Below are 24,338 nucleotides of genomic sequence, written 5' to 3'. Positions count from 1 at the left end.
TCGGCTCTGGCGGGGCTGGGGCAAGCAGACGGGTCAGGCTGTGGATGCACGTCTCATCAGCGGGGCGCACTGCAGCTGGAGCCATTCAACTCCCCCTGCCCTCATCCATGGCCAGAAGGGCTAATGTAGGAGTCCCAGCTCAGCATCTGTGCTTCCAGCTGTGGAAGTAGGAAAGGTAGCTTCAGAGTAGGGAAAGGGACCCTTTGCTTGCCCCCAGGCTCCCAGAGCACTTGCTCTATGGTGGCTGGAGCTGAATGCCCTAAGGGAAGGCATAGGAAAGTGCTTGTAGTGGGCAGGTGTAGGGTAATCCCTCTAGGGCAGCATCATCCTCCTTAACAGATTGCCTGCAGCCTTGAACAACAAGATTTTTGCTCCCTGTCAGAGCTGCTCTGTTTACTATTCTGGAAATTTTGGATGTTCTTGTAATCCAGAATCTCTGAGTGATCTTGTCTTCTATGATGACCTCTAGTCCCAAAAAACACTCCTTTCCTGCGGGGTTCAAGATCTGGGCTCAGCTCAAGGGGTTTCCAGCTAGTGGGAGGAGGTTTTTCCACCCACGATCCCTACCTTACAGACATCTGTTCCCCCACTTGTCCCTTTAACATTCTCCATGTGATTTTCCATTCACTCCTAGTGCCTCCAACATGGTTGTGTTTCTTGCTAGGGACACACAAGGAGTGAAGTTAAAGAGTGAGGATGGGCACATTGGCTATGGGGTGAGTTTGTGTTTGTCCAGGTGCCTGAGGCTATAGTGAAGATTGTGAGCAGACCGTGAACTCCAGCTGCAAAATCTGGCTGGAGGGGGAAGCTGTGTGCCAGGATGCCTAGCGATGCATCCCGGGGTGCTACACTGAAACACATCAAGCTGGGTGTCCCTCTGAGAAGTGGTGTGTGCTGGGAAGTGCTCTTTTCTCAGTATCTTTGGGGAGGGTGATGCACTGGCAGCCCTTGGGAATGGAGAGCCAAACAGAGCCTATCCTCATGCAGGGCCACCCGGGGGCATGTCACATCAGGTACAGGACAGCTTTTCCTTCTTCCACCATGCTTCAGAGCAGCAGTTGGTCCATGCTAAATTGGTGTCTCTCTTGCAGGTGCTCCCCACTCAACCAGCAGTACCTCTCTGCACTCAGAGCGCTCCATCAGTGGCATCAACCTGGTGGGCTTCAGCTCAAAGCCAGACGGCATGCACCAGCGCTCCTACTCTGTTTCCAGTGCAGACCAGTGGAACGAGGCTGTGGCTATCCCTGGCAGCTGCCCCAATCCCTGTAAGTAGCACTTCTGACCTCACTCCCCTCAGCTGCAGCAGGTGGGGAGGTTTATTTTGGTGATGGGGCAGTCCTGAGCTCTGTCCTGTGACTGTGAGCCCAGAGTTTGCTCACAGGTGTCGGACACAGCCTTTGGGGCCTTGTTGGGACTGTCCACCTTCGTGACAGTCAGCTGGAGAAGCTCTTCTGCCAGGCACAGTAAAGCAGTCTCCCTCCAGCCAAGGGATGCTGCTCCACGGCAGGACTGTTCTGATCTTACTCCTCCACCTGCCCCACTCTTGGCTCACTGGGCGAGGAGTAACCATTGCTTTCCCCCATCTCTGCTCCTCGTTGGCACGCCCAGCTCCCAGATTTTGGGGCAGTTGAACGAATAGGAGTAATTCCTGTCTCTGGAGCACACACTGAGCACAGCCCACCCCCTCCCCCCACGCTCACTCGCTCTCTGTGATGTTTCAGGACAGTTGAGTGAATTAAAATAATTCATACATTTCCCAACGTAGCCACTTTGCCGAATTGGAAAATAAATGCTTTTGTGCTGCATTCATCACTCCTTCATTCCTGGCTCTGCCGCCGCACTAAAAAAGCAGTTAAATGCACATCAAGAGTGGAGGAGCCATTTCCATGCCTGCTCGCCCCTTGTAGTTCTCATTAGCGCAGCAGCCGCCCCCCCGCTCGGTCCCAGGGGCTTTCGCAGTTTAAAGAGAGCCTCTTTATGATCATTACCGGAGTCCGACTGTGCGGGCGCCATTTGCAGCTGAGGAGGCTCCTCATTTGTAACTGTGAAAAACTATCAATTTCAGCGCGCCTGATGCAGCGGCTCCATCATTGGCCCCATCAGCTCCCTGCTGGAAGCGAATTAATCAGACTGTTACTGCTGATGGGGCAGCGCAGGCGACGGGAGCGGAAGGGCGCAGCTCTGAGCATTAATGTGCTGGCAGCCCCCCCACCCCTTGCCTCGGACACGGGGTGCAGCAGGGCAGCCTCTGCTCCTTCAGTGCCGGAGGAAGCGGGGTGCGAGAGGGGACCGCTTCGCGCACCACTTTGGACACAGGCGCATCTGCTGGAATGCTGTGTGGCCGGTCCCCAGCACTGGGAGAGGGGTGCCCCCACTGCAAGCGGCACCTTGCCCTGCCCACGGGAGCCATGCATGTAGGCAGCAGGAGCCTCCCATGCTGACTGCCAAGCATGCCTCTGTGCATGCATCAGCGAGGTCTGCACACGCTCATGCAGGTGAGCGGACGGCAGCACTGTGGTTGGCACGCACGTTGCCTTTGCACAGGTGACTTTTGTGTCACGGCCCTTCCAGACAGCAGCTGTCTGCCTGGATGGCCTCCTGCCTCAGGGACCGTCGTGGCAGGTCTCGTCCTCCTCCCGGCAGCCCCGCTGTGGAGCCCAGGGGCCCGGCATGGCCGCGCTGTGCATTTTGCCTGCCCCGGCTCTGGCCTGAGTGTCACAGGAGAGCAAGCCGTCCTCTGCTCCCTGTCCACGGGAAGAGCCTTCTGCATTTGTGGCCATCCGAAGCAATCTACCTCTTTCATACAAAGTAACCTGGAGACTGACACAAACAGGAGCTGAGATGCTGCTGCTTCTCCCCGTGACATGGAGGGGTGACATGTCGACTTACTGTGTCTCAAGCGCTGATGGCTGTTCGTCCACTCTACCCTAGTCCCACTGCACTGTGCTGGACCACAAGCCCTGTGGGTCAGTCCTGCCTTGCCCTGCCCTGTGTCCAGAGACATGTCACTGGGCCACCTCTGCTGAAGGGTCCACAGCATACAAGGGGCAACCAGCCTGGCTGTGCTGGGGGGCCTCCTGGAGCAGCCTCACAGTCCATCACCCAGTTTACAGCTCGTGGCGCTGTCACCACTGCGCTGGCAGGGAAAGCAGCGATTTCGTACCTCCCAGCATCTGTCTCCCATCACAGAACCGCTCAGGGCTGTCAAGAAAGGGCTGGGGCAGGCGGAGCCCCTGGAGCAAACCCCTGGCCGCAGGGGGGCAGTGAGCAGCTCCCTGGGTTCTTGTCCCTGTCGGCTGGAGCAGTCCTGGGCTGCGCACATGCCAGGCTGGCAGCTCTCCGGGCTGCATACCTGCACGGCCAGTGGCCAGCAGAAGAAGTGGGTTCTGTGTCAGGAGGGAAAGGGCTTTGGGGGGGGGCAGGCAGTGCTTCCCGTGCGGCACGGCGTGCCAAGATGAGCAGCATGTCTGCCCTCCGCTGCAGGGCTGAGCTAAGCCGAAGCAGGCATGCCTCCTCACACCTGTGCCTGAACCCCGGCTGTGCCGCTGTGTCTGTGCAGCCCAGGTCCGAGTTCTCCGCTGTGTTTCCAGCTCTAAACAGCAGGGCAGGGTGGGGAATATTTCTCTGCTCGGAGCAGACTTGCAGGCACATGCAGAGGGTGCAGGCTGCCCTCACGGCTCCTAGAGAGGGGCTGCCTCCTCCGGTTGTGCCCTGGAGAGCACATGGAAGAGGTGTGGGATGGGCTGTACAGGTCATGTAAACATGCTCCAGCACATTTTGTGTTTGTCCTTTATGGGAGGACCTCTGTGGCCCACCCATGGGGACCCAGGGGCTGCCTATAAGGCCAGCTGGTTTGGAGGGAGGAACAAGGAGGTCCCACATGTGCCTGCAGAAGGGTTCCCATGGTGAGACAGCTGGAAGTCCTTGGGTGGGTCAGAGGAGCTCAATTCTGTCCTGCTGGCGAAAAAGAGGCAGAGCAAGTAATACCTGATCTTGTAGAGGGAGCATGTTTCCCATTCTGCCCCCGCCCCATTTGCAGTCCCATCCCCATCCCACTGGGGGCCCTGGAAGCCCCCAGCTCTGTGGCTCTAGCTGCTAGGCAGTAAGAAGAGCAGGGACATGGACAATCTCTGCTCCGCGGAGCGGGAGGTGTCAGGCTCACCGCAGCCTGCAGGCGCGTTGCCAGGAGCTGCAGAAGGGCACGAACCCTCACGCTGAGCCTGGAGGGGGGCAGGATGCTGGTGGTTTGTGGTTTGGCCCAGGGGGTGTCCTGGTGAGCAGGTGGGCAGCAGAGGTAGGCTGGATGCACCACATGTAGCCTCAGATGAGAAAGTTGAAGTCCCCTGCGACATCCAGGCTGGGAGATGAAGGTGCCTTACACCTGTTGAATGGTATCAGTAATTTATATTTATAAAAATTGAGTCTGAATTTATTAGATTTATCTCTCTTATTGTCAAGGGTGAACTATTTCCCTGTGGATAAATAACAGCAGAAACACCCTACTAGCGTGTGTCAAATGTAGTAGAAACCAGAGATGGAAGAGCTCTGACGCTGCCTCCTCTCCCAGCCTTGCGTGGGGGACACAGGCTGCACGCCGGACCTCTGCATGGGGCAGCTCCTCGCCGCTGCCTGTAGCTGTCTCTGTCCCACTGTTGGATGTTTGTCTTGCCACACAGAGACAGACCAAGCCCCAGAGAGCCAGTCTGACTGAACTGGGCTGAAAAGGGAGAGTAGAGGCTAGGCTGGAGCGGGAGAAGGGCTTGCCAAGTCACAGGCAGTCCCCACTGCTGGAGGGTGCTGACCTTGTTAGATGCTGTGATTGCTTTCTTAATTTTAGGTGCCACAAAACATGGAAATTGGAGGTTTGGACTTGATGGGAGACATTGGGTTGTTGCAAAGAGGACAGCAAGCTGCCCAGGACAGAATCAGGCCAGAGCGGAGCTGCCATATGTGCCCTGTGGGTGGGTGGACACTGGAGAGGCAGGAGTGTATTTCGGAGAGGGTTAACAGTGCAGCGAGGGCTCCTGCGCCTCGTTGCCTTCCCCGGAGTCTGCATTTTTATGCTGATTGGAAGCTTGCGCTGTGTGTGCTGCTGAAATTGAATGTCAGGCTTTTGATTTTGTTGCTGGTCTCTAATGAAATTTGACATTTAATGGTGAGTGCAGCGGCAGCGTGTGTGTGTGTGATCGGAGCTTGATTAGCGCGCTCTAATTGACAGTAATTAGGCAGCTCCCTGATTGTTTCTAATTCTGCTATTAATTGTAAGGAACAGTATGATTGAGGATAAATTTGGTGCGTTGCTGCTGGGGATGCAGCTTCTTCAGCTCCGTATCGGAAGCCTATTGAGACCATCATGCTTAGGTTCCTAAGTGTGGCAACCCCAGTCACCTCGTCTGGCAGAGCGGTGCCGTGGGGGATCGATGCTTCTGCAGCAGCAGTGAAGATCCCGGGACCTGGATCTGCACCTGGGGGGACCCAAGAGCACCTCCTGGGACTGGCCCTTCCCAAAACGCATGCATCACCCTGCGAGGATGCTGCTGCTGAGCAGCATGCACAGGGACATGCGCTGAGGGGTTGGCATGTCAGGCTGCCCCAGTGATGCCACTGTGCTTGTCCCAGTCATGTAGATGGCAGCATTGTCTCTGTGTGATCATCCTGGATGAACCCCAGTGCAGAGTGTGTCCAGCCTGACCCTGCCTAAGGAGCCTGAGCTGGAGTGGGGGTCGGAGCTGCCCTGTGTGATGGGGCTGAGTGCGGGTACTGTCCTATCTTGTGGGGCTGTGCATTTTGAGCCAGGCGGAGCACCAGGGCTGTCTCCAGGATGCTTGGTTGTCTCTAGAAAGAGCAGACTGTCACTGTCTTGCTGTACATTGCTTTCTTTATCTTTGTTCCCAGCTAACGGTACTGCCGATTCTCTCAGCTCCAGCCCGAACATTTCCAGTGCTGCCAGCCCAAAGCTGGAGCCGCCTCCATCACCACATGCAAACAGGAAGAAGCATCGCAGGAAAAAGAGCACAGGGACGACTCGGCCTGATGGCCCCAGCACAGCAGCAGAAGGTAGGAAAGGTCTGCTGCCTGGGTGGCAGCTGTGCCGGCTCAGAGCACCAGGTACCCAGGAGTCCTGCCGGGGCTCGTCGGGGGCCTGGGGCTTGGAGCTCTCCTCATCTGAGCTGGCTTGGGCTTAGGCAGAAAGGAGCAACCTGCTCCTCTTGCTCTGCCCTTGATTTCTCACCTGCAGTGGAAGCAGGACTGCCATCATGCCCGTGACTGCACATACTATTAGTGGTAATAATAATTGCTGACTGTATTAGCAGAGCTGAGAGCACACCACACAGTTAAGGCGTGCTTAACTATGCTTAAGGTGTGCAGACACTTTCTACCACAAGAAAGAACCTATTTCTGTTGGCTTGTAAATTTGCCAAACTTCCATCATTTGAAAGACATATGCTGGCTATCTGCCTCAAACTTTCGGAAAAGTTTATCTACTTCAGGAAACCAGTTGAAAATGTTTACATTGCTTTGCCTATGCTAAAACTACTGATGGTTTTTCTGTTGAGAAACTTAGTGTCTCTGCAGTTTCTGAAGAGGGACCCAAAGCTTGGCAGGGAGCCTGGAAGGCATAGGGAGGTGCATTTTGCTGTGAAAAGCCTTCCGGATTTGTCCAGGTAGAGATTAGCTTGGCAACCACATTCTCCAAAGCCTGCATCTATGATTAGCGTCTGTGGAAAGAGTGATCGTCAGCCTTTAAGATTTGACTTTATCCTAGGTTATCCTGTCCCACAGCATTCAATAAGCTTTTGTAGCAAACCAAAATAAAGATTTAATTCAGATAGCTAAAGGCAGAGAGGAGTTAAGTACAAGTGTTTGAAACTAATGGCTACTGTAAAACAAACCAGAAAATTTTAGCCTGTACATTTGTTAGCCTGTACCTAACAAAGCATACTGCAGCTGTCCTGGCATCTTGCTCCAAATCACAGGTCAGCCTGTAGACCAGCAGCCCAGGTTTCCCATGGCAGAACAACTCTTCTTAAGTTTTCTCTCTTAGAAACATTGTGGTGATGATCTACATAGGAGTTCGGCAGTTCTGTTGTTTAGTCTTTTCTGTTGTAGTTACCTTCATCTGAAAACCACTGAGTTTAAGAAAGACTTCCTCTTTGCGGTGGTTGATTCAGGCATCTTGAGCATCATTTGAGTCTATAATATACTCTGGATGTCTCATGGAAAGCAAGAAGTATTATCTGTATTTACATTTTGTTAAACAACTGATGGGTACTTAGCTGTGAGTATACGTTGACTCTTCAGACACGTTACTGCCCTTCCCCACATCAGCTCTTGGTTTGCAGCTCTCAGTCCAGTGCTTTGGCAGAGAGACACGTATTCTTTATATGTCTGAAAAGTGGGATACCAAAGAGTAGAATGACTTTGCACCTACACTTGAGACTAAGAAAGCACATACTAAAGTACTGTGTCCCATCCTGTAAGTAATACTTCAAGAGAGCATGGAAATACTGGAGAGAGTTGTAAAGAAGGTCCAAAAATTGACTTGGGTCTGATGAACGTATTTATGATGTGGACATTAAGGTATTCAGCTTACCAGAATGAAGACTGAGAAGCAGAGGACTGATGTTTTCAGTACTTACAGAGAAAGAAGTCTGGTCCTGCAAGGCTGTTCAGCATAGCTGACGGGCATGAGAAGATGCAGAGGCTGGGATCTCAAGTTACACAAAATTGAATACAATTTCTTAGTGGAAGAGGTAATGAAATGTGGGAACACTTTTATGAAGCAGTAATGTGGACTAACCACTGCTCAAAGTCCTAAAATTAAATAAGTTACTTTTCCGCAAGACGCGTGTGATCTGGCCCCTGGCAGAATTCCCTGCCCTATGCATCCAGGTGGGCAGACCAGATGATTGTCACCCTCCTCCTTGGATGCCCAGTCCACGAATCTTTGAGCCATCCCAGTTTTTCTGTCATTTCATAGGGAGTTTTTTTCAGACACATGCTCACTCTTGCTGTCTTTCCCTGTTTGGCAGTATCCTTGGAAGGTGGAGTGACCAAGACTGCACATAGTGATGATGTGGTGCCACATGATGTGTACGAGGGCATCAGAATATTTTCTGGTATTCCCTGCCCTGGTCCTTGACCATGGTGGTGTGCTGGGCAGAGGTCTTGTGCTATCTGCAGTGATATCCAGGCCCTGTCTTGGGTTGATACAGTTAATTTAGAGCCCTGTCAGGTATTGGAGTAATGTAATTTTTTCCTACAATGTGCATTACTTCGCATTTATCAACATGGAACTTCATTTGCCAGTGAAGTGTCAGTTACCAAACTTCATTTGTCACTGCACAGACCTTGCACACAGTTGCTCCTCCTGCTGCCAGAAGAAGCCTCTGGCACCAGAACTAGGAGCAGGAAAAATACCTCCCCAGTGATCCACAGTACTGCCACTGCTGGGACATGTGGCAGCAGGCTGCTTAGCCTGCTCCAGTGCAGCAGTGGGAAGGGGGCAGTGAGGAGACCACTGTGAGGAGTTAGGAGAGCACGGCAGAGGCAGGAGAGGCACACCAGAGCAGAGGGGGCATCTGTGATCTCCAGTCACATGAGCAGTCTGACCTCTGTGTCTCCAGCTTGAATCCAGTCTTTCCAAGTCCCTGTGTCCTTCCTCAGTTGGTAAATGGCTGCAGTATCCACTGGCTCAACACTGTTGTCAGGCAGAGGTGACAAGAGCCTGCTGCTCCCAGGCACACGCTGGGTCAGAATGTCTTCCACATGGGGTACTGTACAGTGGGTTTTCTGGCTTTTCGGTTGGCTTTTCAAAAACTTACCTTGTATTTATTTTTTATGTAATCTACTGTATTAGAAAACTGATCCAATTGCAAAATTGGGCTTCCAAAGGCTGGGCCAGTTCTGTCATCCTCATGGGTTGCCCTGCATCAGCACCTCCTGGGGAGGCCAATCTGTGCATGCTGTGGGTCCGGAGGGGCTACAGGCAGCACCCATGCCAGTGGCGCCATGCTCTGTGTCCACAGGAGTCAGCCACTGCTGCTGTGTGGAGGCAGCATGCACTTAGAGGTTCACAGCTTGGTCCTGCTGTAGCCAGTCCAGTGTTCCAGTAGTAGACAGCTGTATACCCCATTCTGGGGAGAGGTGGACGTCTCTGTCTGGATGTATACCCCGTTTTGGGGAAAGGGGGATGTCTCTGTCTGGAACGGGTCCTTGTACATCACTGTGCTCGGTACAAATTGTGGAGCTGAATCACACGCTCCTTTTCAGGCAGACGATCCCCTGCCTGTCTGATTGGCACTGAGTCTCCCTGCATGTGGCACCCTCCTTGGGTGACTCATTTTGTCACTCTCCTGCCCCCAGCACTAGGACTGCTCCCCAGAGCTGATGCAGCTCGGGACACCATGGCGGCTCATTACCAAGACCAGGCAGCCCAGGGCGGATGCAGAGGAGTGACTCTGGGACTGATGCTTGGGTTGTCTGCTTCCTAGGCACTCAGGGCGAGCAATGGACTGGAGTCACACCCAGGTCACTGTCCTGCCTGGCAGCCTGCATTAGAGGTGGAAACTGGCAGCAGAGATAATGAGCCTCTATGTGAGGTCCCATCCTGATGTCTTAATGGTCAGTGATTGGTTCTAGCTGTGAACGCGGGGCTGAGCATTGCCCCACATCATGGGCATGACTGATGACTTATGTCATGGACTCGTGTCCATAAATATGTCTGATTCTTGCTTGAATCTTTTTAGCTGCTTTTGAACAGTTACAGCAGGTTTTTTCACAGCAGGATAATCTGAGCTTTTTGTTTTCACATAGTCAACATGGTGAAAGTGTAAAAATGGCTGTGCAGAGAGCAGGGCTGCCGTGCTCTGTGGTAGAGCTGCCATCCCTTGTGGTGCTTATCCCGCTGTGGAGGATACACCATCTTGGGAGGAGCGTGGGGGACAGCCCAGCAACTGGCTGTGCTCTCTATGAGCTCACGCCAGTGTGGCCGTGCCAGTGTGGGGAGCACCGCTGCTGGGACGCCCCAAAGCCTCCAGCCAGGAGACCTCAGCAGCCACATCAGGCCAGGCACAGTGTCAGGCTCAGCTCTCCATTGCAGAGTCTCCAGGCACGAGCAGTAGCGGAGGAGCAGACAGCTTGGGCTGTGGCCAGGCTGCCTTCGGATGCACCCAGCCTGATGCCTGCGTGTGCAGGGCATGAGCTTCTCAGGTTAGCATCCTGGGAAAGTTGGTGAGGTCTGGGGATAAATTGCCATCAGTTTATCTCATTTAGGAGGTAATCAGAGCCAGGGACGTGCGGAGCAATTGAATCTTAGTTGTTCTGAAGTATCATAAATCAAACGAGCTGTTGCTTTTTTACATGGTCGCATGTTAAAGAGAGCGCAGTGTCAGGTTGCTAGGGAGCATCAGCAAACTATGGCAAGCGTGGTATTGGGCTGCCGGGGATGTCACCAAACTGGAGAGTGTGGCTCAGGCTGTCAGGGAGCACCCACAGGCTGGCAAACTTGGTGTCAGGCTGTCAGGGGAAGTCGCAGCAGCCCCAGGGAAGAGCTCATCACCACAGTGGGGTTGAAGCATCAGCCTGCAGGGACCATCAGGAAAGTCTGCTCGAGATCAAAGCCCAGCAAAGTGCTGCGGCCAGGAGTGCCCTGTCCTGCCGCAGACAAGCCCAGAGCCCCCACTGCAGCCGTGCCTCCTCTGTGCCCGGGACCTCTGACTCCTGTTTTGGGCAGCCGGGATGGCCCTGGGGAGCCACCAGGCATGTCTGACGGTAGGAGCACCTTTGCGACGCTCCCTACGCCAGCATCCCCATGGCTGCCAGAGCTCCGGGGATAATGAACTTCTCATGTGCTTAAAGAGTGATGCAGGGTGCATGGCGAGAAGCTGACAGCCCCTTAATGTGCTTCTCAGTGGCGGCCAAACGACGCGGTTTTGTCTTTGTTTTTTAGTTTTAAAACCCACGGGAAATTGATGGCCAGTAAAGAGTTGTGTTGGGGCGATGCGCGTGATTAATACCAACTGTCAGGGGCTGTCGGGAGGCCGATCTCAGCAAGCTTGGGAGTGCGGGGCTGAGCTGCGCTTACCAGATTGCTGGGGATTCCAGCTGCTATTGCTCAGCTCCTGCCTGCCCCATGCAGCTTGTGTCACCCGTGCACTCCCTTCTGCCAAGCCTCTTAATTCAGTGCTAACAAGTCACTCCTGCTCATTACAGACCCTGCGAGCTTCCTGCTCCATCCTGGCAGGAGAAAAGCAGCCTGTGCCTGGCATTGCCACGCCATGGCCGATCCCCCATCTCCATCAGCTCCACACTCCCCTTGTTCTGTGGTTCCTGGGGGACCTTGTCCAGCTCCGTGTTGCCCCTCTGCCCCATAACCCTGCCAGTGCGTCTTGCAGCAAGCCTCCACATGCACCATGAAGCCCGCGCTGTCTGTGCCCTCCCTCCTGTGCCTGCAGTGTGACCCCCCCCTGCCCCCAGTGCATGCACACACCCCACATGGCCCTTCTGCTGCCTCCCAGCCCCACTGCGCTGTGTGCACGCGCTGCACCCCATATGGCATCTGCCCCACCACCACCACCACCATATACACAGCAGTGACACTCCCGGTCCCTTGCGGTGACCCCCTCTGCACATCTCAATGTACACTGCTGTGTCCCTTGGGAGCACCTTCTCTTCCTGACACGCAGGCTCAACTGCCTTTGCTGTCCTTCCCCACACGCGCATGCACACATACGCGCGCACACACATTTGGTGCCCCACAGCGTGCCCTCTGTTGTACAGTTGAGTGTGCCCATCTCTGCTGGTGTCACTGCACAGAGCCCTCCCCGCCCCTGCTGCCCCCGGCCCAATGTGCCCCCGTGTGCAGGGCAGGCAGCACAGGGGCGGTGGGAACGTGCCAGCTCAGCTTGGGGCACTCTGGAGTCTGGGGGCACTGGGACAGAAGGCGCTGTGGGGGTCTCCATAGCAATGTTCTTGCTGTGGCTCTTCCTGGCGGCTTGTTGCTGTGGAGGGGGCCTGTCCCCGTTGCACTAATACAGGTTAGGAATATTGGGTTTAATGATCTGCAAAATGAGGAGGCAGCGAGCTGACATTTACGAATGGTGCTGCATCCTTCTCTTCCCAGACGCCTGCTAATTTGTTGATATCCCAAACACCTCATAATGATGTGGTACAGTGGCAGCTTGCAAACAAGCATTCCGAGGCTGGGGGGCCTGCTGGCTGCCCTGCTCCTGGACACTCTTCACAGACTTGGCAGCAAGAGAGAGGAACTGTGGGCCAGGGACTCACCACACCAAAAGCAGGACCAGCCCTTGGTTCCCTGCCATGCGGCCCATGCTCTGAAAGTGTCCTCCCGTCTCCTCCCTGTGTGACCACCCACTCGCCAGGGCATCCAGAGGCACCTCTGCTGTGCCAGCTCAAAGTGGGAGAAAGGATGGGAGTAGGCGAAGGGCAGTGTGAAGGGAGAGACTGGATGTGACTGGGAGCTGGGGGAGAGTGGAGGTGAAAGGAGCCTTCTGCTTCAAAGCAGGGCATGGCTCAGTGTAAGCTCTGCTTCTCGTTTTGCTGATGTTGAGTGGGATCCTGCTCCTCCTCCCTGGACCTGCTGGGATGCAGGGGGAGGCATCCCACACCATCCTGCATGCAGGGCAGGGGCTGCATCCTGTTTGCTCAGGGAAGGAGCCAGCTGGCATGGAGGGCTCTCCGTGCCTGGTGTGCTGGCATGGAAGTGCTCCCACCCATCCCCTGTGCTGAGCTCCCTCTTGTCCAGTCCGCTGGGGTGGGAAGTGCTGCCCTGTGTCTTGTGGGCTGGTGTTGGGGAGCTCTATCCAGTGCTTTGTGGGGGGAGAGAATTGCAGCCCTGCATCCTGAGTGCTGGGAGAAGCACAATCCTGCCGCGCTGGGTGAGGAGCATCGCGCCGCATCTCCTGCTGTGACTAGAGGGGCATTGTTCCATCTTCTGTGTCCTCCCCACAGAGCTGCTTTGTGTCCTAATGCTGAGGGATAGGGGAACAGCACACCCCATACTGCTGCTTGTGCTCTGAGGGTGCTGCCCCAACCCTGTGTGTGGGGCACCTTGGGTACGTGTGAGGGATGTGGCCAGCCTGTCCCACTGCAGCTCCCCGGGGAAGCACACTGGCCTGGGGTTTCATCCCACACACCAGGGAGAAGCAGGGTGTCCATGGGGAAGGAGGTGGGAAGTGCCACTCCCTTGACTCCACATCAGGGTCCCTGCAGTGGGGTCTCTGAGCTGGGCTCTTCCGCATTGATGCGGTGTGTAGTCTGAGCCCTTCACAGAGCAGGACAGATCCCTGTGGCCAGCCATGTGCTGAAGCTGAGGTGTTTTTAGCCACACAGACGTACCACTTCTGCTCAAAGCTGTGCTTCCTCCCACTGAGAGCAGAGGGAAGGGCCTTGGCACGAGCTGTAAGGGCAACACTCCTGGGACGCCACTGCTTCCTTTTTTCCCCATGCTGCTTCTCCTCTCCAACATCCCTTGCTGCTTGCACAGGTGACAGTGACAGATCCAGCAGTCTGCTGGGCATCTCAGCTCTAGGGCACCTTTGGGCAGCAGAGCTCTGTCCCACCGTGGCTTCTTGGTGGGGGTCTTCCCTTACCCTTTTCCTTTCACTTTGTGCTGGTTCCTGGAAGGGCATGCAGGATGTCTCAGTTTCCCCGTTTTTTCCCAGTCCTGTGGTGCTCATCTGCTGGCCCTGAGGAGATGCTTCCTCCCAAGGCTGGCTTGGTGGTGGGGGCTGCTGGCTTCCCCCCTCTCTAGCACAGCAGACTGGTGAAGGGTAACTCCACGAGGGCTGATCACCTTGCTACGGTAGCTGCAGAAGTCCTCAAGCCCACTCAGCTTGGTGACTCAGTTGCTGGTCGGGTCTGAGAGCCGCATGGCCCTGGCCTGTCCTGGCCAATGTGCAGCGCCCTCGCTAATTTTGCTCTCATTTGGAGCACTCATTGCTGGGCAGCGTTGGAGCTGGGTCATGGGGTTAACGCCCATTAGCAGAGCCGGCTCACACCGAACTCTGCTCAGCAACTCTTCACGGAGCTCAGTCTTTAAAACATCATCAAAAAATCATCAAGAGAGAGAGAGAGACAAGCGCGTTCATTTCCACTGCCCACTAATTCTAATGGAGCTGCCGTAATGGACTCCCACCAGCACGCCTGCAGGCAGTCGCAGGGCCAGGGAGACAGGCTGTGCCTTCTGGCCCTGGGATAGCCCCTCTGCCCCGAGGCGGCTGGAAAGGGCTCCCCACTCCTGTAGGAGCGGCTTCCTCCAAGACCTTAGCCCTATCGAGTCTGAGCTGGCGACATCTGGGGCTCTTCTGGCCACCCTGGCCAGCGGGAAGGAGCGTGTGCCCTATGCGTGGTGCAGGGAAGGACATTCTGCCAACTCTGCTTCAACAGAGTCCAAATCCTTCTGCCTGTGTCATTTGCTTTGTGCTACCCTTTCATCTGGCCAGAAATGCCCCTGCCACATCAGAAATCTGTGCCTCTCCCCAGAAAAATCTGAGAAAGCCCCATATTTTCCCTAAAGCTATGACTTGAGCCTGATTCAACTTGTACAGGCCCCCCAGGGAGCTCAGGAACTCATCCCAGACCATCCAAGAAGCTGGGTCTGCACACTGTTTGAAGCTGCTCTGAGTCCTCGATTCCCTTCCCAGCTCTGCCAAACCCTGCATGCGAATCTGAGGGTATGATCCCGCAGCTCCCCGCTCTCCTGCCATAGCCATGCCGCGCTCAAGCCTTCAAAGAGGTCTGGCCCTGCAGTGCCGTCCTGCATTGCTGCAGGGAAAGAGAGGTAGTGATTTTGCTTGCAAAAGAAGCCTTAGTGTGGAAGAAAAGCTGTCGTCCTTTGTTAGCTCTTCCCGGGCTCTGCTGAGAGCAACAGGCCCTTTGTTCAGAGTAAAGCCGGAATCCGTGAGGCACAAAGGAGGAAGGGGAATGGAGGTCCTGCAGCTTGCGAAGCCGGTGCTGGGGTTTGGTCTGACTGGGACCACTGCCAGGGCTGGGACCAGGCAGCTCCAGGGCTCAGGGATGCCCCTGAGCTGTGGCAGTGGGAAAGTCTGTCCGAGTGGGGTTGGAGCCCCAGAAATCTCACTCTTTGCCCATGGTCGGGTGTGGGCAGCCCAGCAGGGACCCTGGCAGCAGGGAGCTGCCTACTCCTTTTCTGTGAGCAGCGGACTGGGAGACAGATGGTACCCTCCACCCCAGTGCAGCACCTGAGGCAGAGGGGCCATGCCTCAGAGGAGCAGCAGCAGGCCCTGCATGGGAGCCTTAGGGCAGGCAGGCGCTGCAGGGCAGGCATTTGCCTCCTCGACTCTTCTGGGAATCGTACTGGCACAGGAAAGCTTGGGCTAGGATTCCTGCCTGCATGTTTGGTGGGGAGGTACTGAGCAAGTGAGAGAAAGGAACAAGGATGATGGAGTCGTGTGAGCCTGTGGCAGGAATCCTCACTGTGTTCCGGGGACTGTGCCGATCTGCTTGCTGCTGTTTCAGTGGCAGCAGAAGCGGCTCAGCAGCAGGGAGCACTTGAAGCGCATCCAGTACTTCCCAGGTCCAAGCGGCTGGCCTGGGCTCTGCAACACACTGGCAGCAGCCACAGGTGGCTCAGACCAAGGATGGGAGAGATTTAAGGAGAATAGGGCCCATTCTGATAAATCAGGGTGCCCCACGACTGGCTTTGTTCACTGCTCCAACAGTGTGGACCGATCCAAGATCTGGGAACTGCAAATGCTCCCTCAAGCACCTGGGCAGTCACTGCCCCCCAGGAAGAAATGCCACTCTTTCCTTCCTGGCTATTAATGTTTCGCCCTGGGCAGCAATCGATCCTGCAGCTGTCAGGGGCCTGATCCTTGCTCTCTTGCAGCCTCCTGCAGAGGTAGAAGGAACTGTCTCTAAGAACAGGTGGAGTGCTCAAGTCCCTGGACTGCAGATCCCAGTCACAGGTTGGGAGGGTGGAAGAGGTGGGGGTAGCTGCTGGCTCATGAGTGGGCTGGAACTGAGCAGGGGCTGGGGAGATCCAGCTGAGTGCTGTGGTAGTAGGTTCCTGTATCGCCTGGCTGCTGGCTGCCACCAGTGGTTGGGTGCTCCCTGCCCATGTCCAGGGTATGGCAGTGCTCACAAAGAGGATGGTGCTAGGTAGCCAAGGAGGCAGTGGCTATTAGCCTGGCTGTTGTCTGGTTATTTCTTCTCCCAGTATTCAGAAGTTACGGGCTGTATATTTTCCAAGACTCTTGTTTTTGAGCTGGCATTTGGTGTCCTTGGAGCCTCCACAGCAAACGTCCTTGGGGTAGGAGGCACGTTGCCTGCAGGGAGCTCCTAAGAGCAGGGACTGTGGGGTCTCTTCTGTGGCTGAGTGCTGGAGGAAAGGGCAAAGTGCTGGGCAAGCTTGATGTCCAAGTTAGGCAAGTGCATCACAGAGAGGGGAAGGGTCCAGCAGTGTGACTGACTGCCAGCACCCTGCAGTCTTGTCCTCCTCCTTGTGCCCCAGAGTTTCTCATTCCCAGCAAGAGAAAGGCAACTGCAGACATCCTTCCCCAGAGGAAGAGTCTCAAGCTGATTCTAGGGTGAAATGAGTGAGACAGCCTCCCCTTCCTACCTGGGAAAGGCAAGCCAGTTGGCACTTCACCTGGAGAGCACTTCGTCCTGGAGTAATTCGATCCTCTTGAGGGTCTGCTGGTGTGGAGACAGAGCCGTGCATTCCTGCACGAGTCCATTTCATCAGTGCTGATAATCTCCAAGCCCCCATGGCTCCTGCTGGGATCTGTGCAGGACACACCATGGGGTGCTCTCAGCAATGGCAAAGGGCAGGCATCTTTCCAACCAGATGTCACTCACACTTTTAACCCCCATGAAATGCAAGATCCTGAGCCTGCTGTGTGAGTAGCATGACACTCTCCACATGGCACAGTAGCAGGAGTGGCATTTTACCCTCAGGTTGTTCTGGGGTAAGCAGAGTTGGGTGCTGTGTCTGGTACCTGTTAATGCAGATAGTGGTGCCTCCGAAGGAAGTGAGAGCCTGGAAAGAGCACTTGCAGGAGAGGAAGGGTTGTGCTCTCCTGCCATCCCCATCAGAGCTGTCTTTCCTCAAGGAGACTTCCCGTGGCTGCATCCATTTTCTGAGAGTGTTTGTGGACACAGCCTTGCTCAGCCGGTGCCAGGTGGCCCAGCAGCAGCTGAGGTTGGCCATGCCCTTGGTGGGACCCGGCTGGTGGCCTCTGCACCCGTTCATTAGCTCTGCTGGGGTGCTGCAGGCTGCAGCAGGTTTCTCAGTCATTGCCCTCCTGCTGCTTCCCTCCGCAGTAAGAAAATCCTCTGGCCACAGCTTGTGGGGGGAGTCGGGCAGAGGAGAGGATCCTCTCCAGACCCCCTCCGCTCACCTCCCTATGTCTGTCCTGGCAGGCACAGACCCTGCCAGGCTGGAGGCCAGCACAGCTCTGCCTTGCTGTGGACCAGGCTGGGCCCCTCAGCCTCCTTGCTGTCTCTGGAGCTGTGCAGTTGACTCCCTGCTTTTAATAGAGAGCTGGGAAGGCACATTATGGAGATGAGGGTGTTATTTGCATAACGCTAATTAGGTAATTACAAATCATTTTGCTATGAGCTGAAGCGTGTGCTGTGACATAACGTTTATTAGTCATTCCATTCAGGCCCCGCTTAGTTAAGTCATTTACCGCACTAACTACTGAAGTTGGCAATAAAAGGTAAATGCTGGTACTGGGGTGCAAAGCTGAGACAAGGCACCCCATGTAAATCTGAGGCCCATGCACCCACTTGGCGCAGCCAGTGGCATGGGCTGGCAGAGCAGAGTCCAGCCCCAGCAGCCCAGACTGGGAGGGCGTTACAGCAATCAGAGCAGTAGCCAGAGCGGGAGACCACATTTTAAGCCTTGCTTTTCAGCAGGCTCTTGGTTCTTTTGGGGCCGTTTTCTTAGGCCCAGGTGGCCTGAGGTGCTTTCACACGTTTTCACTGTCCCCCGTCTCGCTGCTGCTGGCTCTGCCACCCAGCACAGAGGTGCCCGTGCTCTGACACCCTCCCTGGAAACCCACCAAGCAGCCTGTGTTTGTAGGGATGCTAATGCTTCCATTTGTATCCAGCCTCTAAGTGCCTGGCGGTCTGAGCGACCCTTGGAGCTCACCAAAACTATCTTCTCTGAAGATGGAAAGTCAGGAATTTGTCCCCATGTGTTTCACAGCCATAGAAGTGCTTTAATATTGAGGCTGTATCTTCTGGGGTTGCTTGTGGGGCACAGATGCCGGTGCTGTGCAGAGGAACAGCTGAGGTGCCTGAGGAGCAGGTCGCCTGGCCCTGGCCTCCTGGGCACTTTGCTGGGCACGCATCCCTGCTGCCCTCCCTGCTGCCTTCCCTGCTGCCATCCACATGCCTCATGGAAGCAGCTCTGCTTGGCCAGCTTCCAGGGACCCCCATGGCCACCAGCTTCCCAGGTTTGAGAGCCGGAGGCCGCCTGCCCGGCAGGGCACTGAGAGGTGCCAGAGCTGAGAATGGCATCACTCTTGCCTCTTCATAGCTCCTGCCCTGGTCTCTGTGACTTAGTGCTTCCCTATGGGAAAACAGCAGCTGTGCCCTGTCATGTGGGTCTGTGGAGCGCCCAGGCACTGAGGGCTTTCTGAGCAGGATCCCCGCTCTGCTGCATTCCTCAGCTGGCGATGATGCTCCTTCTCGATGCACAGGACTGTGCAGAGCTGCCTTTGAGTCCACCACAAGCACCTTCCTTGCATCTCCCGATTCAGTGTGCAGGGCTCTCTCCCTCTAAAGTGTCGTGGTTTAACCCCAGCCAGTGACAGAGCACCACACAGCTGCTCGCTCACTCCCCCCCAGTGGGATGGGGGAGAGAATCAGAAGAATAAAAGTGAAAAAAACCTCGTGGGTTGAGATAAGAACAGTTTAATAATTGAAATAAAATAAAATGGTAATAATAAAAGAATACACAAAGCAAGTGATGCACAATGCAGTTGCTCACCACCCGCTGACTGATGCCCAGCCGGTCCCCGAACAGCGACCCCCTGGCCAGCTTTCCCCTAGTTTATATACTGAGCATGACATCATATGGTATGGAGTATCCCTTTGGCCAGTTTGGGTCAGCTGTCCTGGCTGTGCTCCCTCCCAACTTCTTGTGCACCTCCAGCCTTCTCAGTCAGTAAAGCATGAGAAACTGAAAAGTCCTTGATTTAGTGTAAGCACTACTTAGCAACAACTAAAACATCAGTGTGTTATCAACATTATTCTCATGCTAAATCCAAAACATAGCACTATACCAGCTACTAGGAAGAAAATTAACTCTATCCCAGCCGAAACCAGGACATAAAGCCACTCATCGGCAGGCACTGAGCGCTCTGTGGGCCCTCGGGGGGTGATGGGGCTGTTTGGGGTCACCAGCTCTGTGAAGGAGCTGATCCCACTGCTCAAGAGGTCAGCAGCTTTCTCCGAGGGTGGGACATGCAGGCCATGGAGAGCAGGGTGCAAGCAGCTTCCAGGAGTCTGGTGCCACAGCCTCCTGGGTTTCCTGGCCTGGGATGGTTGGAACGAGGCTGCGGATGTTCGTGTGTGGAAGGAAGGGCAAGCCCACGCTAGTGGAGCTGGCACACAGGGAGCTGTGTGAGCAGCAGGAGGGGTGGGCTGGCGCAGAGCTCTGGTTCCTCCCTGCAGGCACTCTCTGTCTGCGCTTCCCTGTCCCAGCCTCCTGGGGACCACTGCTGCCAGCAATCATGCCCATGTGCGGGCACAGCGGTGGCTCGCAGGGATCTGTCTGTGTGCTCATGCCCTGCGAGGCCAGCAGACCCCCTCCTTCCCTGACCCATGTCATGGCATACCTTTCTTTTCCAGAACCAGATGAGCCATTTGAGTTCATTATCGTGTCCCTGACGGGCCAGACATGGCTCTTTGAGGCCTCAACGTCAGAGGAGCGAGAGCTTTGGGTCCAGGCCATCGAGAGTCAGATCCTGGCCAGCCTGCAGGGCTGTGAGAGCAGCAAAAATAAGGTAAGAGGCCTTGGCTGAGTTCTGCTTTGTTCCCTCCTCTCTGGCATCTGCTTTGCTGCGTCTGTCCCTGTCCCAGGCTTCCCCCTCTGTCCAGGCTGGATCCCCTACTGATGCCTTTGCTCCTGGTCAGAGATGAATCCCATCCCTGGGACTGTGCTGCTCCCCACCGGGTTTCCTGTCACCTCTCTGAGCTCCCTGTCCTCTCCCCAGCCTGGCTCCAGCCCCACAGAGCTCTCTGCATCCCACCAGGGCTGGATCCTGTGCTGTCCGCTCCCTCCTTGGACAGCTCTGCCTTTTTGCTCCCCTGGCACACACCCGGCTACGAATTGGTGTTCCCTCCGGACCCTGTTCTCTGAGCCCCTGTGCTGGACACCCCTCCTGCAGCAGAGCCTACGGGGTGCCCGCTGGAGCGAGGTGCTGGCAGCTCCCCGATGGGCTCTTGGGATGGTGATGAGAGGACACATAGCGGGGCAGTTGGCCTTGAGTAAACAGGGTTCCCGTGCATTTTGTTTCAGGCTCGGCTGGGCAGCCAGAGCGATGCACAGGCCATGCAGGCTGTCCGCACCGCACGTGGGAACAGCTTCTGTGTGGACTGCGATGCACCAAGTAAGAAATGCTGCACTGGGAGATGGGGCCACTCACCCAGGGAGGGGAGGGGAACTCCACCCCAGCCACCTCCTCTCTTACCCCAAAGGATCCTACTCTGTGGGGCTGTCTCGTCCTCTCCTGCAGTGGACCCGTTCTTCAGGGTTGGGGGGGCTGACCCATCTGCCCACGCTGGTCCGTGATCCCTTACTGACCAGCCTGGGGTCCTTGCCACTCTGTGCTGCTGGGGCACTAGGCTTGGAAGGGATCTGGTGGGCAGGTGCCTGCAAATATGGGTCTCCTGGGTCGTAGGAGGCAGGCTGGTGAGTCCATGCTGGTATTAACTCTCCCCCACTGATCCTGCTGCCCTCAGATCCGGACTGGGCAAGTCTGAACCTGGGCTCCCTCATGTGCATTGAGTGCTCCGGGATCCATCGCAACCTGGGCACCCACCTGTCCCGTGTGCGCTCCTTGGACCTGGATGACTGGCCTAGCGAACTTCTCATGGTCATGACGGCCATCGGCAACGCCCTGGCCAACGCTGTCTGGGAAGGAGCAGTGGAAGGCTACCCCAAGCCCACCCCTGAGAGCAGTCGGTAAGGGAGATGGGGGACTGCAAAGATGCTTCTCAGACAACCACACCAGGAGGCTTGAGGGCACCACAGGAGGTTGGGAGCAGCCAGCCAACCAACCAGAGAGGTGGGCAGGAATCCTCAAGATACTTCAGTGTCTGGGGTCCTGCCTGCTCTTTAGGCACTGGAGGCCCTCTCCCACTGTCCCGGTGGACCAGCAGGGCTTCATGGCTGGCCATGGCCATGTGGTGACTGCTGGAGCTGTGGCTGGCTGCAAAACAGAAGGGGTTAACAGAGACGGCTTGGCAGCGTCGTTCGGGTCTCAAGGGTGCGTCCCTTTCAGGCCCTTGTCTGTCCCTATCGGAGCGACTCTCCTGTCACTCATCCCAACAAGAGCCCATTCTGTGGCTTATCAACGGATAAGAGCGGGTCAGGGGGCGGCAGGAGTGAGCATGCTCCGCGCGGGGCATTGATGGCCGCCCGCCAGATGCAGATGGATAGAATGGCAGCAGATAGCAGCGGCACAGCACACATCGATCTGCCCGGCCCCGCAGCCCCAGGCGGGACGGACGCTGCCGCAGCCTTTGTTTGCACCAGGCGAGACGGCAGCAGTGATAACGTGCCTCCCGTGGCACTGGGCTGTCGTGTGCGGCAGCTAACCTTTTCTTGCCGCTGGCCATGGCCCACACACAAGCAAGGGACAGAAACGGTCCATGCACTGGGGTCTGGGACACTGCTGCTGTACATGCATGGACGTAAGCACACAGTGTACGTAGGGAGCTATAAGGAGATGCAGCGAGACAAGCGTGTGTCGGGCGTGTGTCCGGAGCAGTGTGACAGAGCCCCAGTGACAGCCATGTGCACGGGGGAGCACAGCAGGGGAGGTGTCTGCAGCAGGGGCTATTCAAGGGGTGCCCGTGTGTGACAAACATGCACTGCTAACACGGAGAGCATTCAGGGTGGCAGTGCTGATACACATGCGCCTTTGTACATGGGGCCCAGGCAGGTTGGCCAACCTGTGACAGTGACAGTGTCCCATCTGGCAGGGAGGAGAAGGAGCGCTGGATCCGGGCCAAGTATGAGCAGAAGCTCTTCCTGGCTCCACTGCCCCAATCGGACATCCCGCTGGGGCAGCAGCTGCTGCGGGCTGTGGTAGAGGATGACCTGCGCCTTGTGGTGACACTCCTGGCTCATGGCACCAAGGAGGAAGTGAATGAGACCTACGGGGATGGAGATGGCCGCACAGCACTGCATCTCTCCTGCGCCATGGCCAACGTAGTGTTCACGCAGCTACTCATCTGGGTAAGGCAGGACCCTGCAGCCTCCACCACAGCACTTCCTGCCTTGTTCTGGTGCTTCCCCACTGCAGCACCTCCCTGCTCCCAGGTCTTGGGATGCCCCTTGTCCAGCCCCCTCCCATGGGTTCCCCCACATGCCGGCTGGCACTGCCCTGCCCACCCTCCCATCTCCCTCTCCCTGCCCGCCCCAATGCCACAGAGCCCCTCTGCCTCTGCTGGTGCTCTTGCTGCACCAGCCCCGTGCCCATAGGCCTTATGGCGCTTCGGTGCCACTGACCAGCTGCTTTCTCTCCTGCACAGTACGGGGTGGACGTGAAGAGCCGGGATGCTCGGGGCCTGACCCCGCTGGCCTATGCCCGGCGAGCCGGCAGCCAGGAGTGCATCGACATCCTGTTGCAGCACGGATGCCCCAGCGACAGTGCCATCACCACGCTGACCCCCAGCCTGCCCCGCCGCAACACCAATGCCAACAACAACTCCTGCACCATGGTGCCAGCTGAGCTCGGCTCCAACCCCAGAGCTGTCTAGCTCCTCATGGGCCCTCCACTCACCGCACAGCCGCCTTCCAGCCCTGCCAGGGGACCAGGGCCACAGGAGTGTGTCTGAGAGCAGCACAGCCGGGCCACCCACTGTGCTTGCCCCCCACCGGGACCCCTGTTCTGGCTGGGAGGAGGCCGGGGAGCCAGCAGCCTGCTCCTCTGTGCTGGTTCCTGTGGACTCTCCCCATGCAGATGGGGGCGGGGCTGTGCAGACCCAGCGCTGTCAGCTTGCAGAGGGACTCCCTCATAGTCACTGGGATGGGGGGCTCCAGTACACCCCGTTCTCATGACTGGTACAGGGAGAGGAGAGGCAGTTTCTCTGTGCCGCCCACCACACACACATGTAGATAATACAGGGGCTGGAGGCATTTCAGGTGTGTGGCCCTCCCCTGCACAGGCGGTACTGGGGAGGGCGATTGCTGCACCTGCTCTCCCAAACAGTAGGGCAGTTTGGGCACTTCCCTCCTGCCTTCCCTCCTGTGTTGGCCTCGCTGTGCACCCCTGGTGCAGTGGAGAGGTGGGGGACAGCGGGAGGTGCATGTTTCTCCACTGCACCCCTGTGCTTCTCTGCTTCTGGGCATTGCAGGGAGGCATCCCCTCGCTAGTACCGCTCCCCACGTGCTGATGCAAAGGGAGCTCCTCTCCCACGCAGCCCCTGGAAAAAGGCCCCTCCAGCCTCCCTGGTGACCTAGAGGGGGAAGAGGATGGTCACCCTGGGATCCCCAGCTGTGTCTGTCTGTCTGTAGAATCACTGTCCTTCCAGGTTCAAGCCCCAAAGCCATACACAGTGTCTCCATCAGAGCATCCCCGCTGGCTCCCGCTGCTGCCCAGGCGGGGCTGGTCTCCGGCTGAGCAAGAGGAGAGAGGAGATGAGTATCTCGCTTTGGTTTTGGGCCAAGCCTGCAGCTGAGTGCTGGAACCCCAAGGCTTTGGACACTGCTGTGGAACGTCTCTGTCACTTGTGTATAAAATGTACATTGGAAATATTTATATGGACACTCTGTATATACTGTTTCTTTGCCATGAGTTGCCCTGTGTGTGTTATCTGCAGCCAAGGAGATAAAGGCCAATAAAACAATCCACCTCCTACCAGCCCAGCTTTTCTGTGTGCTGCCTTTTGGGCCTCCAGGGCAGCCTCCGGTCTGCTTGTTGCCCACACTGTGGGGTCTGGTGGGGTTCCAGCCCAGACTGACATTCAGCCCTTTCTCCTCTGTCTGGGGAGTTGGTAACGGCAGTCCTGCACTGAACTGGGCTCCTTGGTGGACATGGCAGAGTGCTGGGATGGGGAGGGGAGATGTGTCAACCCCGGGCATTGTGGGACAATGCAGGGACATGGCCCCA

The 24,338-nt window shown here is 56.3% G+C and overlaps 1 protein-coding gene across 2 annotated transcripts in view; it reads left to right on the top strand.

The window, feature by feature from the left end:
* AGAP3 (ArfGAP with GTPase domain, ankyrin repeat and PH domain 3) overlaps nucleotides 1-24,086 on the top strand; it is a 159,313-nt gene extending 135,227 nt beyond the window's left edge. For both annotated transcript variants that reach the window (XM_076363547.1, XM_076363546.1), the window contains exons 12-18: nucleotides 1,092-1,265; nucleotides 5,896-6,057; nucleotides 19,849-20,003; nucleotides 20,519-20,609; nucleotides 20,962-21,184; nucleotides 22,207-22,462; nucleotides 22,759-24,086. In XM_076363547.1, the coding sequence (XP_076219662.1) occupies nucleotides 1,092-1,265; nucleotides 5,896-6,057; nucleotides 19,849-20,003; nucleotides 20,519-20,609; nucleotides 20,962-21,184; nucleotides 22,207-22,462; nucleotides 22,759-22,986 (1,289 nt within the window). In that variant the 3' untranslated portion in view covers nucleotides 22,987-24,086. The remainder of the gene's footprint in view (nucleotides 1-1,091; nucleotides 1,266-5,895; nucleotides 6,058-19,848; nucleotides 20,004-20,518; nucleotides 20,610-20,961; nucleotides 21,185-22,206; nucleotides 22,463-22,758) is intronic.
* The last annotated feature ends 252 nt before the right edge of the window (nucleotides 24,087-24,338 follow it).

This window comes from Aptenodytes patagonicus, unplaced genomic scaffold (genome assembly GCF_965638725.1).
Source record: "Aptenodytes patagonicus unplaced genomic scaffold, bAptPat1.pri.cur scaffold_69, whole genome shotgun sequence".
Classification (NCBI taxonomy): domain Eukaryota; kingdom Metazoa; phylum Chordata; class Aves; order Sphenisciformes; family Spheniscidae; genus Aptenodytes; species Aptenodytes patagonicus.
The sequence above is the reverse complement of the archived record's forward strand: the minus strand, read 5'-3'. Positions and strand labels throughout refer to the sequence as shown.